Source organism: Oryza sativa, chromosome 6 (genome assembly GCF_034140825.1).
Source record: "Oryza sativa Japonica Group chromosome 6, ASM3414082v1".
In the NCBI taxonomy this organism is placed as follows: Eukaryota; Viridiplantae; Streptophyta; class Magnoliopsida; order Poales; family Poaceae; genus Oryza; species Oryza sativa.
In genome coordinates this window covers 3039531-3052874 of record NC_089040.1, presented here as the reverse complement: position 1 = coordinate 3052874, position 13344 = coordinate 3039531, and the positions used below count along the sequence as shown (strand labels likewise).

The 13344-nt window shown below is 43.6% G+C and overlaps 1 protein-coding gene across 1 annotated transcript; it reads left to right on the top strand.

The window, feature by feature from the left end:
• Nucleotides 1-7380: 7380 nt before the first annotated feature.
• Nucleotides 7381-8969, top strand: LOC4340179 (GDSL esterase/lipase At5g45920). The gene is made up of 3 exons (XM_015785577.3): nt 7381-7956; nt 8061-8225; nt 8561-8969. The coding sequence occupies exons 1-3, from the start codon at nt 7562-7564 to the stop codon at nt 8718-8720; spliced, it is 720 nt and encodes a 239-aa protein (XP_015641063.1). The 5' UTR covers nt 7381-7561; the 3' UTR covers nt 8721-8969.
• Nucleotides 8970-13344: the final 4375 nt, after the last annotated feature.

Below are 13344 nucleotides of genomic sequence, written 5' to 3'. Positions count from 1 at the left end.
AATCCAACTCTATCATCCAAAACAGCACCCTCGCTCTCATCTACATGCTGCATGATTCCACAAACGCATTATGATTGTCAGATAGTCATTATTCATATCAGTAGCCAAAAAGTTATTTGCCTGTGATGAAACAGAAAGCTAGTCTAGCTAAGATAGTTGCTTCATTTCAGCATCATCCAGCTAAACAGCACTGATCATCACCTCCCTTGATCCTTTGTGTCAATTAGACGTCACCCTACCTTTCTTCCTCCTCTTTTCCAGGATTGGGAAACTGCTAGCAGGTCAAGCAGCATTGTCAGCAACAGCATGAGTCTGCATCTACTATCCCAAAATTATGCGCATGATTTATATAGTTAAAAAGAAATAAAAAAATATAGTTATATATGTATACCAACTCTATAAAGATATAGGGGATGCTTTAACTTTATAGGGAAGAATTTGAAGTGGTGGTTATATTTGTAGTACTTGAATCTCCATTGATGCCTACACTTCAACATAAAAAAGTAGGGCACAACAACTCCAATTAGTTCAGTATTGGGCAAGGCAGTGACATGCACTGGCTATTATTTGGGGATAGGTTGGATGCCTTGTCAATTCTTTGAGCTAACTTGGCACTGGATGAGTGGATGGGCCATGCAGTCAGTTATTAGCCAAAGTGTGAGAAAACTATGTTTCTTTTTTCTTAAAAAAAGTGTAACTGATTAACTGAAGCATCAGTTAGTCAGACTGTTTGATCTAATATCAACCATCATCTGCTGTCAGTTTGTCACAGTTTTGTCACTCATAATGTGTCAACCTCAGAGAATGGATTAAGCTGTGACATATGTTGTTTGTTCAGAGTTCAGGCTAATCCAGAGAGAGAAATAATATGCCATTGTGTTACCATCATTCAGATCAACATCTTGCAACAATATATCATGCATTTGCTGATTTGCTTTGCATGGATGGATGCAGATAACTCCATCATGCATGTGACATGAGCAAAGCTCAACAACTACTAATTAATTTACAAGATTATCCACATGAGACCTCTGTCTACAAGACCAATGTCAAAGCACATCTTTTGACAACTTCGATTCCTTATTCCTCTAGCTGTCACACATTCCCAGGAGGAAAGCTCAATTAGCATCTAATCAGTGGATCACTGTATTTGTTTAATCTGTCAGCTGTAATTATCTGCCTGCTAACTCAGTACTACTCCTTCTGGTTTCCTAATACCAAATCATTAACTTTTAAATACACGTTTAATCAACATTCTCATTTAAAAATCTTATACAAATATATAAAAAATATATGTCACATTTAAAATACGTTTAATTATAAAAACAAATCACAACAAATAAATGGTAATTACATATTTTTTAATAAAACAAATTTTTGGATAATAAAAATAAATTACATCGTCGGTTTTTATTATAAGACATACAAACATTAAGTTTTTTTAACAAATAACCAATCTTAAAGTTAATATCATCGTATATTAAAAAACAAAAAATATCATCGACGAATCGGATGAGAGAAGCTGGCGAGTGTGGTGTAGTACTAGGGTACTCGCAGAAACGTCTCGTTTCGCTAACGGACAAGCGCTCCAGTACCACGAACTGCTGCAGCGACTCGCAGCGTGGACTTGATGCAGAGCAATTTGTGCAAAATGGCCGTCGTTTTCTGCGGCATCTGATACTGTGTTTTGCAAGCGAACCTTCCAATGTAACTAACTCACTCTCTCTCTCTCCTGCTAACAACTCAATTTCCCTTTTCTAACGCCCTGGTTTAGGGTCGAGTTGAAGCAACCAAAGAGCTTTGGTACTCTGCCTGCAATTTGTGGTTGATGCTGAAAATGAGATGTCTGAAACTCTGAATATTCAGGTATAAATATGTTTGCTAGCTGCAATTTGTTCGATTAAGAGAATTTAATTTTACCGATCTCGTGAAGTAGTGTTTCTACTACCAATAGATACTACTGTAAAACGGTATACCTTTTTGGTGGTTTCTAGTTGCATCGATCTAATATGTTTTGTTTTCCTTAAAACCTTTAGCTGATGAGCTTTCCTCTGTCCTTCCATGAATCATTGCTTAATCCACCGGGTGACATGTTCACATCATGAGCTGGAGAATTGAATTCCAATGGATGATGCATGGATGCAACCGACGATCCATCGATCGAGACGGTACTAAATGGAGAATATTAGTGCAATACGTGGTTAGCTGCAACGACGTGCATGCATAATGCATTGCATCCTGGGAGGGTACAGCTTTGTGTACATTGATCATAAGATAATCCAAATGTAATCCAAGTGTCCAATAGCCTCACAGTTTCGATCGAAATTGACAGGTTGAAAAATAGCAAGAGCAACTCATCACTCGCATGATGAACGTGTAGTGCTATCGATCAACAGTCGGCACAAATTGGGGCGGTTAATGTGTCAAGTTCAGAGATGAATCTGGCAGCAACATGTTACCTACCTGGAAGCGACGTCCGTTGATTAATTAATTGGTTTATTTAGCTTTAAGGTTGATCCTATCTTACAGGACAAAAATGGACGGTTAACCGTTTGAGAAAATCTATAAAAAGCAATCGATTATACCAGAGGTTCAGTTTATGGATGCATCTGAGAAAATCTGGACGGTTAACAGTTCATTTTCCGATCAGACGGCATAAGTTCTTCTGCCTCAGATGGTCGAATCAGACCAGAGGTATAAAACAAATACACTAGAAAACAATGTTATTTTCGAATAGCTCTAATAATCTGAAAAGAACTCAAATCTGATGGGTGCAATCAAACCCTGAAGAATCGAACCGGACATTCACGAAGAAGAAAAATCAATGCGAGATCGCCCGAGACCGATCATTCTGGTGAAAGTACATTGCATTTACATCACATGGATGGATGGATGGATATCCATCCTGCAGAGAGCCTGAAACCTGTAGCTGAAGGAGGTCGATCTACAGACTACAGCTGAGGCTGCAGGACCATGGTTAGCTGGGTGTCCGGCACACAGTGGTTTCATCACTTAGAAAGTTCACAGGGATGCCTGAATTGCTGACTCGATAGGCATCATAACAGCTGAGATTAATTGTAGCCATCATCATCATCATCATGCCAGGACAACCCAACTAACTGTTTTACATATGTGTTCTTTTAACTCTTTTTCTTTCAGCATGTTCAGATCAGTACTTCAGACCATTGTCAACGGGAGAAACAGGGAACTAATCTACATCAACATTGTTTACACATGTGATTGAATGCTTTGCAGAGAGCAGATGCTAGTTGCTATCTCATTTTTAGAATGTAAGCTGGTTCGGTTTTGTTATAAGTCAAACTTTTTAATTTAAATTTAATTAAGTCTATAGAACAGACGTAATAATATTTTAACACTATATTTAATAGGAAAAATTGTAACCATACCATTATAATTTTGTAAAATTTGAGATATGACATCCTGACCCACATGTCATTGACTCATGTGGGTTCTACATGCCATTGAGATACCGATGCCATATCTTAAACTTTGAAAAATTATAATGGTATGGTTCCAAATTACCTATTTAATAAGTGTCTGAAGGAAACGATGGACTTAATAAAACTATTTAAGTCATGTAGATGTCATTACATTTTTCGATAAATTCAGTATGAAAAAAACAGAATATCATCTTACCTTCTAAACCGGAGAGAACAGTAGCAGCAAAAACAAGATGGGCCAAGCTAATGAAGTAAAGTTATACAACGACCAAAGGAAAAGGATTAAAAAAAAGACAATAATTGCTTACTCCTACATGGATCATGGATGCATGTAGGTGACTGCATTTCTGTTGGAGGTTTGCTGCTGCTGATTGATGACGAAGTTTGATTCAACTTCTTCTCCTTCTTCATTCGGCAGTCAACATATATATCAGTCATCAGTGCAGACGGTCGGTGGATGCAGGTAGCTGTGCTGACAGTGTGTATAGTATGTAGGTGAGTTGGATGTTTTCAGGGTCACTGCAGGTGGTGCTCGTTAAGGCTTAAATCAATAATTATCGATCGCGTACACGTAACCATCAGCTTTTGCATGGCTTAACATGCATGATGCATTATTACGGGTATAAATGTGTAATCAGTACATGTAATTAGTCAACACGGCTAGTATTTAGATCTTTGTTTAGATCATGGACCATCTATGATTCAGCTAGCTAACCTTTGGTGCTCTGGAGCAGTGTGCGTTGCTTTCAGTAAAGGTAGGCAGGATGTTGATTAGTGAAATGTATGTATCTGTCTATATATACTACGCATATAAAATACTGCATGAGTTTGTCGGATTTGTCATTGTAGTGCGTACGTTTGATTAATTTGATGTTAAAATCAACCATATCAGATTATAATGCCGTAATTTAGAAGTATGCAGGTTATTTAGTTGTACGCTTGATTTGAAGAAAAACGTCGAACGGAGTTTTATCATTTAGTAAAAAATAATTTATTACTTACTAAAAATATTTCAAACAGATGCAACATTAAAAATACTAATTGCAACACTAAAGTAACCACTGCATGCAACATCGAAGAAAACCGACACTACTTAAAAACAAAGTGTTTTTCCTGACGGCTACTTTGCGTTCTCTATGACGGCCGGCGCTACCGCTAGCAACTAAAGGCCAATGAAAATGAACCATCTTTACAGGCGGAACTTCACCACAGTTAGGTTACGCTGATTGTTAGGGAAAATGATTTTTGATCACAAAATAAAAAATCACAAATCCGATGCCTGGCCGCCAGGAAAATATGATTTTCGAGCGAAAAAGTTCCGCAAATCCATTGTTGTGCCCGGCTCCGCCGCTGGATGCGCCGGTTGCACCCCGAGTCATCGCTGGATCCACCACCCCAAGCCGCCGGATCCACAGTCCGAGCCCCAAGCTGCTGCCTGTTCGCCATATGTGGGATAGGGGAGGGGGTGGAAAAGCCACGCCGAAGCCCAGACATCGCGTTGTCAAGCACCGCTACCGCCATATTCGTCCCCTCCACCGAGCACCGCTGCTGGAGAGAGGTGAGGTAGGCTGGTGTGACTGGATCTCAGAGAGAGAGAGGGGGGTGAGGAAGACATTGGATTTAGAGAGGGTTGGAGAAGAGGCCGCAGCAGCGGCGGTGGGTTTGGTGGTGGCGGGGGAAAGGGAGGAGCGAGGGAGAGGAGGGTTGGTGGTGGCCGCTGCAACGACAGTGGTAGGACGTGGTGGAGGAGAGGGAGCTGGGTCAGGGCGGTGACGGATCTGCCGCCGAACAGGGTCACCGCTGGTTGTGGATGCTGCCACCCATGGGGAAGGAGGAGGAGACAGGCGCGCTCAAGCTCATAGTGGTGCCGATGAGGAAGAAGAAAAGGTAACGGAGGAGGGAGGATGAAGTAAAGGAGAGGGGACTTAAGTATCGGAAATTTTTTTTAAAAAAAAAATCAATATAGCTATTTAAAACAACTGTTTTATAATTTATTTTACATAATAAAAAAATAGTTTAGCAGTTTGAAAAATATATACTCAAGGAAAACGAAGAATGAAGTATTGACGGTACCAACCGCCACAACCAAGATAGGGGTCAAATGGTTGCACGCCCAGCTCAGCCAACCCATTCCAAAAGCAGAATCGTCTTGTTAGGCCCAGACCGCTCCACTGTCGACGTAGGCCTCGTCGGCCGTTTGCTGTTGTACTCGGCACAGGTCCAGGTTCACATCAACAATCGGGTATACGCATCTGTACTGGTGCCATTGTGTTTGGCAATTTTTTTGTCTAATCGTATCTCGCGTTCCAGTATTAATTATCAGCCATCCGTCCTCGTGTCGCAAAAACATGATAGACATGCAGTTTAAAGTGTACGATTATGTTTACAGCTTATTTGAAAAAAAAATGATTATGTTTACACTACAGTGACGTCCAGGATAATGGTCAAAGGCAGCATTTGTCCAGATCAGCCCAGCCCATTCCATGGTATCTTACCTCAATTACAAAATAAGTTCATTTTAACTAATCTCACATATACAAATACAAAATCTCAAAAACTAGAATATTCATATTTTATCAAATCCCAATATAATTTCTCTCTGTCCAAAAATATATGAGATTTTGGTCGGATGTGTCCCAATCTAAGCTAGACTCTTCTGTTCAGACTCGTAGTATAGGATGTGTCACATCCGACTAATTTTTTTTATTCCCCTTAAAAAAATCTTTTGTATTCTAGGATGGGTGGAATTTTGCTCACTTTATCTACTCCCAATAAATCATTCCCTACTTTCATAAATTCCTATGCAATAGTTACTCCGAAAATACACTAGTGTATAACTTTGAGATAAGCGAAGGAAGCTACTCCAAGTCATAAGTACAAATGAACTTAGTATAGAACGAATGATACATACTGAAATAAAGAACCGCACCAAGCGATGAATTTTTTTAATTTTTAATTTTATTTATTAAAATATTTACAGAAATAATTTTTGATTTGAAAATTTTACAAAACTAGTCGTCCATCGCCCTCTGGGAGAGCGATTTTACTAACGTGGCAGAAAGCCGATGGCCCTCCTGTAACGGTTGGCCACCGAGGGATGGGAAATTTATAGGCGGCCCCCTTATAGCCCTCTGGGAGGGCGACTTTTTACTGTGCAGGGTCTGCCTGCATAGTAGAAAATCGTCCACCCAGAGAGCTAAAGGGGGCCACCTGCAAAATGTCACCTCCTCCCGTACAGTACAAAATAGCCCTCCTAGAGGGCAGTAAGGGAGCTGCCTGCAAAAATGCCAGGCAGCCCTCTTAGCTCTTTTGCAAGCGGCCCTCTAGAGCAAAAATCGCCCTCTGGGAGGGCGACAAGGGGGCGGCTTGCAAAATTTCAGCGCCCTTGGTGGCTGACCGTTATGACAAGCCAACAGCCGGCTACCACGTCGGAAAAACGCTCTCTGGGAGTGCAATTTTTCCCAGAAAGCGATGGGCGACTAGTTTTGTAAAATTCTCAAACCGAAAATTATTTCTGTAAATATTTTAATAAATAAAATTAAAAATAAAAAAAATTCCCAAGCGATGCATAGCATGACCCATCAGATCCATTTTGTTAGGCCCAGATCAGACCACTCCACTCGTCTACGTAGGCCTCCTTGGTCACAGCGGCCGCCCACTTCTGCCCAAATCGCATGTCCCGTCCAGGTTCACCGCCACAAACCGGCCGGGTGGACGCATCCGCACTCCACTCCACTCCACTCCACTCCACTGCACGCCAACGCCCAAGCCCACCAACCCAAGTTGAGTCGTGGCCCCCCCTTCGCCCTCTCCTCGGGCCGGTCCACTTTTGCGGCCGCGCCCGCGCAACGCGGCCTCTCTCGTGACGCGAGCCCGATTCCCCCGAGCCACTGCACCTGTACCCGACGCGCGACGCGGCACAATGCCCGCCTCACCTGCACGTACGCCATGCCTCCCACCCCTCCGCCGCTCCGCGCGCCCATGTGTCCAAGATTCCGGAACCGACGACGTACGTCGACGTACGTGAGCCGCCGCCATGGATTCGCTGCCTATATATACGCACGCGATCGAGCTGATCGATCAGTGTAGCGATCTACGAGATGAGGCCGTCGATCGTGCTGTTCGGGGACTCGATCACGGAGGAGGCGTTCGGGGAGGGAGGGTGGGGCGCGCACCTGGCCAACCACTACTCGCGCTCCGCCGACGTCGTGCTGCGCGGGTACAGCGGCTACAACACGCGGTGGGCGGCCATGGTCGCCGCGCGCGCCGTCGTCGCCGGCGCGGCGGGGGCGGCGGCGCCGCCGGCCGCCGTCACCGTCTGCTTCGGCGCCAACGACGCCTCCCTCCCCGGCCGCGCCAGCGCGCTCCAGCACGTCCCGCTCCCGGAGTACAGGGACAACCTCCGCGCCATCTGCGCCCTCCTCGCCGCCGCCTGGCCCTCCGTCGTCGTCATCCTCATCACCCCGCCGCCCGTCCACGACGCCGCCCGTGTCCGGTATACACAATCGCTCTCATCTTGCATCAATTTTATTGGTTTTCTCGATCGTCGAACACAATGCAAGAATGGATCACCAATGGCGCGCCGCCGCGCGCGTGCAGGTACCAGTACGGCGGCGATTGCGCCGGCTTGCCGGAGAGGACGAACGAGTCGGCCGGCGCGTACGCGCGCGCCTGCGTCGAGGTGGCGGCGGAGTGCGGGCTGAGGGTCATCGACATCTGGTCCAAGATGCAGCGATTCCCCGGCTGGGAGAGCTCATTCTTGAGGTAATCAAATCAAAGCAAATCAAGCAAACACCTCATCACCTTGTTCTTGTGATGAGCTGCTGAGAGCAAGTTTAGTACTGTAGCTAACTACTAGCCTCAAATCACGTTAACAACTAATTTATATAATAATTATCTATAAACATATACTACATTATTAATATATGATCCCACCTATCATATATACATTATGTTTTGGAGTCCGTGTTTCAAATAGCTACAAATCTGTAGTTTGCCTTTTATTTTCTCTTCTATTTTCTCTTCTCAATATGTGTTTATAATTGGTTTATAGTTTACTGTTATACCCGCTCTGATGAAATTTGGCGCGAAATTTGAAGGGACGGGCTGCACCTGACGCCGCGCGGGAACAGGGTGGTGTTCGAGGAGGTGGTGTTCGCGCTCAAGGACGCCAGCCTTGGCCTCGAAGCGCTCCCTGCCGACCTGCCGCTCTTCTGCGACATGGATCCAAACAACCCCGTCAAGTCCTTCGACGAATGACTCATCATCGCAAAAAATTCGCATTACTGATTTGAGAAAGAGAATTTGAATTCCTTTTCGTTGCGTTTTTTTTAATTTACGGTGCTATTTGCTGGAGAAATGTTTGAGGTTATAAATGTCTCGGTTATTATTGTTTTGATTCTTTAGAAAGATTGGATGAATAATACATGTATCGACCGTATTGTCATGTAATGTTTTCTTTGGACAATGAAATTCAATACACGATCGAGCTGAGCTTTTTTTAAGATAAGAGCTCCTGCTTACGGGCCATTACAACAAGTTCAGAAACAATGATAGCAACACACGGCTAATGGTGAAGGTACATTGTTTAATTTGGTGGACTTGCTTGTAAACCGTTGCAACTTTTGTCATTCTGACCATTTCATGGATACAAGGATTGTTAGGAGAAATGAACAGCCCATAATATGTTTTTTTTTAAATAAGGGAGGCCAGAGGACTTCGCCGGGCAGAAACAAACCAAATAAAAAAATATTGGTACACGCTGTGAATTGGATTAACGTCCAAAATAGCCTAATCAAATCGTTTCTCAATTCATACTTACTCCCTCTATCTCAAAATATGTTAACCAAGAATGTGACTAGTGTCAGACGTAACGTAGAGGCGGAGAGGTCTTTAAGCCTCCACTGTTTGAACCATGGAAGCACTCCAAAAAATATATATATATTGCCACACCTCCATTGAAAGGCGGGGCTTGGACCTTGGAGCTCTATTTTAGTTTCGAGATAATTTTGTTCTTGTCTCCACTTTGATGTCTAATATTGATTTTGCCCTTGTTTTTTAGGGTTTTCGTTTTTACCCCTACTTTTTTGAAACGAAACAACTATTTGCCCCAGTTCCATTAATTCTTACTAATGGTGTTAAATGTAGGGTTAAAAAGACAATTATACCCTTAGATATTTTCCGGTACTTTTGACAATCAAAACACAAATTGATACCATACTATAGCAGTAATTTAATTTGTCAAAATTTTGTGAAAGTTTGCCAAAATTCCTTATCTCAAAATAGGGCAATTGTGCAAGTGGTGTACAGAAGTATCAGAATCGCTCTCTCTCTCTCTCTCTCTCTCTCTCTCTCTCTCCTGTCCTACCCAATTCCCAATCTTGCTCTCAAGCCGTAGCACTCAGCATCGCAGCGGCCGGGACAACGGCGACGAGGCAGCGCAACGCAACGGCGGAGGAGGCGATGAGGCGTAGATCCCCCCCAGGTGGAGGTGGTGAACGATTGACCGTCGACGATAGACCGGCGATGCGCCGAGGCGCGGCCGAGCGGAGCCACAAGGCAGCAGAGACGACATCAGGGCCACTGTCTAGTGTCGAAGGCTCCAAGTCCAAGGGGGAAATTAATTTCAAGACTTCAAGGTACATAAAATTTGAAATCAATATCAAGTCCAGTTGTGTGGTAATAGTTAAAGTTCAGTGCTCAGTTAAAATTTGAAATCAATTTCAAGTCCAGTTGTGTGGTACGGAGTAATAGTTAAAGTTCAGTGCTCAGTTAAAATTTGAAATCAATTTTATGCTTGATTTAATGCTTTCTGTTGCTACTTTGCTGCTCACATCTCACCAACTGAGTCCTATAACAAACCTCACTCATCAAATCCAATGATCCAGAATCATCTAATCCAACGCTTTAGATCGTCCCACGTTACCCCTCCCCCTCCGCACGCACCCCTCCTCTCTCAGATCAATTTCAATCGCGCCGCCCTCCTCTCTCGGTCACTCTCCTCCCCCTCAACCGCCGCCGCATCCGCCACCGCTGCCTCCACGTCCCCGATCCACGCTGCGCCGTCTTCTACGCCGGTCGAGATCTCCGCCGTCGTCGCCACGCACAGCCACCTGAGCTGCCCCCTCCGAAATCGCCATACCCTGCACCTGAGTCACCGAGGTCCGCGCCGCCAAAACTCCGTCGCGCCAACCCTCCATCCGCTATCCCCGTCGCCATCGGCCACCTCCTCTACGGCTGTCCCTACCACGAAGACTGCCTCCTCCTCGCTTGCATCGTACATTTGAAGGTTTCCGCCTCCTGATTCTATCCCCGATCCCCCAAATCTCTAACCCCAACTCTTTGCAGTTCAACGGAGAAGGCCGGTGTCTTCTTGGTCCTTCCGTTCTGATCTCCATTCCTTTACTCCAATTCCCATTCTCTGATTTTTTTTCTTTGTTATTTGCGTGTGAGGGTGGGCCCACCAGTGATTCAAGGGTATTCAGACGTATACCCAAGATTTTTGAAAAAAAATAAGTATATATACTCCATACCTCGTATATGTATTAAAAAATTAAAGAGAAGGCTAAAACTTCTCATTTTGGGTCCTGTTTTACCATTTCTTCTCTATTGGATCTAAATTTCCCACTTCCTTCCCTCCCCTTTCCTCTCAGCCCACACTCAGCTTGGGCCGCAACTAGTTCATTTCCCCTCCCCGCTTAGGCACAGCAAACCCAAATCGGGCAAACCACTGAGGACGTGCGCGGTGCGGCGGCGGCGTCTGGGCGGCGGCGACTGCACCGGCTGCGGCGGCGGCTGCCGGCTGCGTCGGCGGCAGGCGGCACCGAGGCGAGTAGGTAGCGCGTCGGGTAGGGGTGGGCAGAAAAAGACCGAACCGAAAAGACCGAGACCGAGAAATTCGGTCATTAATTCGGTCCTAGGTAGTGAAAGACCGAATTTTGTTCGGTCAATTCGGTTAGTCTCCTCGGTTAACCGAATGGACCGAAAAGACCGAATTATCAAAAAAAACGTCTAAATGCAACATACAATCCACTATGTTTAATAGGATTAAACTCTAATTTTCACATCCCTACTTCTTCTAGGCATGCAACCTAACAAGAGTCTTTACTCATAAGTGCTTACAAATTTTTTTTTTGATTTTTGTGTTGAAAATTTTCATTATTTCTTTGCATATATGAAAATGTTCTTGAATTTCGGTCAAGACTGAGACCGAGACGGAATTTGTCGGTCCTAACATTTTTTTTCGCTGAAATTCGGTTTTTACTTTTCAAAGACCGAAGACGGAGACTGGAATTTTCGGTTAGACCGAATGACCACCCCTAGCGTCGGGCGTGCGGCGGTGACTGCAGTCCAGTCTGCAGCGTGCTCGTCGGCGGCTGCGGCGTGCGTGGCGGCGTCGGCGGCAGGAGGCGCCGAGGCGTGCAGGCGGCGCGTCGGCGGCTGCGGCCGTGCGGCGTCGGGGTTCGGGCCGTCAGGCGTCGGCGCGTCGCCGGCGTGCAGGCCGCCAGTCCGCTAGGCCACCACACAGGTACGCGATGCGGCGGCCGAACGACCACGGCTCGCCGGCCTGGCATGGATTGCGTGAGGGGCTTGATTCATTGCATTGATTTGTTCTAGGTAGTTCAATAGTAGTTATGTTTTCTGGCGGTGACGGCTTGATTCATTGATTTGTTCTTTAGTAGTTCAATAGTTCACTAGCACTGAAGGATTCAACTTCCTTAGTTCCTGTCTTCTTTATTTTTCAGTGTCAACTGTTAAGTGTATATTTATTGACAGATTGATAGTATAAAGCTGTAAATATTAGGAATTTAGATAACTTAGAACCATAATATTTAATTTTCGGAGTGTAAAATTTATATATATGATGATAGTATGAGGCTATATATGAGCTGCTGTTAGGAATTTAGAGAATTTAGAGGGGGTGTTTTCTTCGATGGACTATATAAAAACAAGAAGCAAGATGAGCAACAATCTACATTCATTGGAAGAGAATTCTTTTTACAAGGTAAAGGATGAGGACATCATCACTCATTTTTAAAATACCAAGCATCGAAAAGTTCTCCTCTAAACTGTAAGAGTTTTTTTTATCATTTTACCATTCTCCATCCTTTACATGTTTTATATGTTGCCACTTTCATATGTCGAATAATTAGTACTTATATATGTTAAAGAATTTGGACTTATGATCAATTCTACCAATTTATAAAGTTATGGCCAATTTTGTGTTCTATATGCTATAATATTATACAATTAGTAATGTGTGATATTATACCAATTAATTATTGGACTTCTGGAGGTAAAAAGAATTTTGTTTTACCCCTACCTATTTTGAATACCCAACCTCTAAATCTTAGGCCCACCCCTTAGATATATGATAAGTTCATTTTTGATGTTCTTATTAAATTCTCAAAAGTCTTAGCATTGATCTGAACTCTGATGAACATGTTTTCTATATTTGGCTTTGTTCAAAAGATTGCTACCTTTCAGAAGGCATCTTGTTATCAGGTAGTGATTCACCTAAGCATGTTGCTCATGGTAGCTAAGCATGTTACCATCATAATTGTAATTCAGTACGCTCAACTGATTCTATGATAAATAATGAATCCATTTCAGAAATATATAATAATAATATATATCTTTGCTTGGATATTTGGTTTTCAAGATATTTCAACATTTGTATTGCCAACATATATATCCTTTTCTTTTAATTGTTTGATTTACACGCATTACGATATTGTGTCGTTGCATTAGCACGTGCATGTTACTAGTATTATTCTAGTTTAAGAAACACAAATAATGAGATTGCAAGTCAGCCAAAGAGGCTAGAGCAGAAGTTAGTCATTTGGATATAATTAGTGACCCAGGGATTCGAAAACCAATTGAA

Coding starts and splice junctions, on each gene's coding strand:
- LOC4340179 (XM_015785577.3), top strand. CDS start 7,562: ATGAGGCCGTCGATCGTGCTGTTCGGGGACTCGATCACGGAGGAGGCG. Junction 7,957..8,060: donor CACGACGCCGCCCGTGTCCG/GTATACACAATC, acceptor GCGCGCGTGCAG/GTACCAGTACGGCGGCGATT. Junction 8,226..8,560: donor TGGGAGAGCTCATTCTTGAG/GTAATCAAATCA, acceptor CGAAATTTGAAG/GGACGGGCTGCACCTGACGC.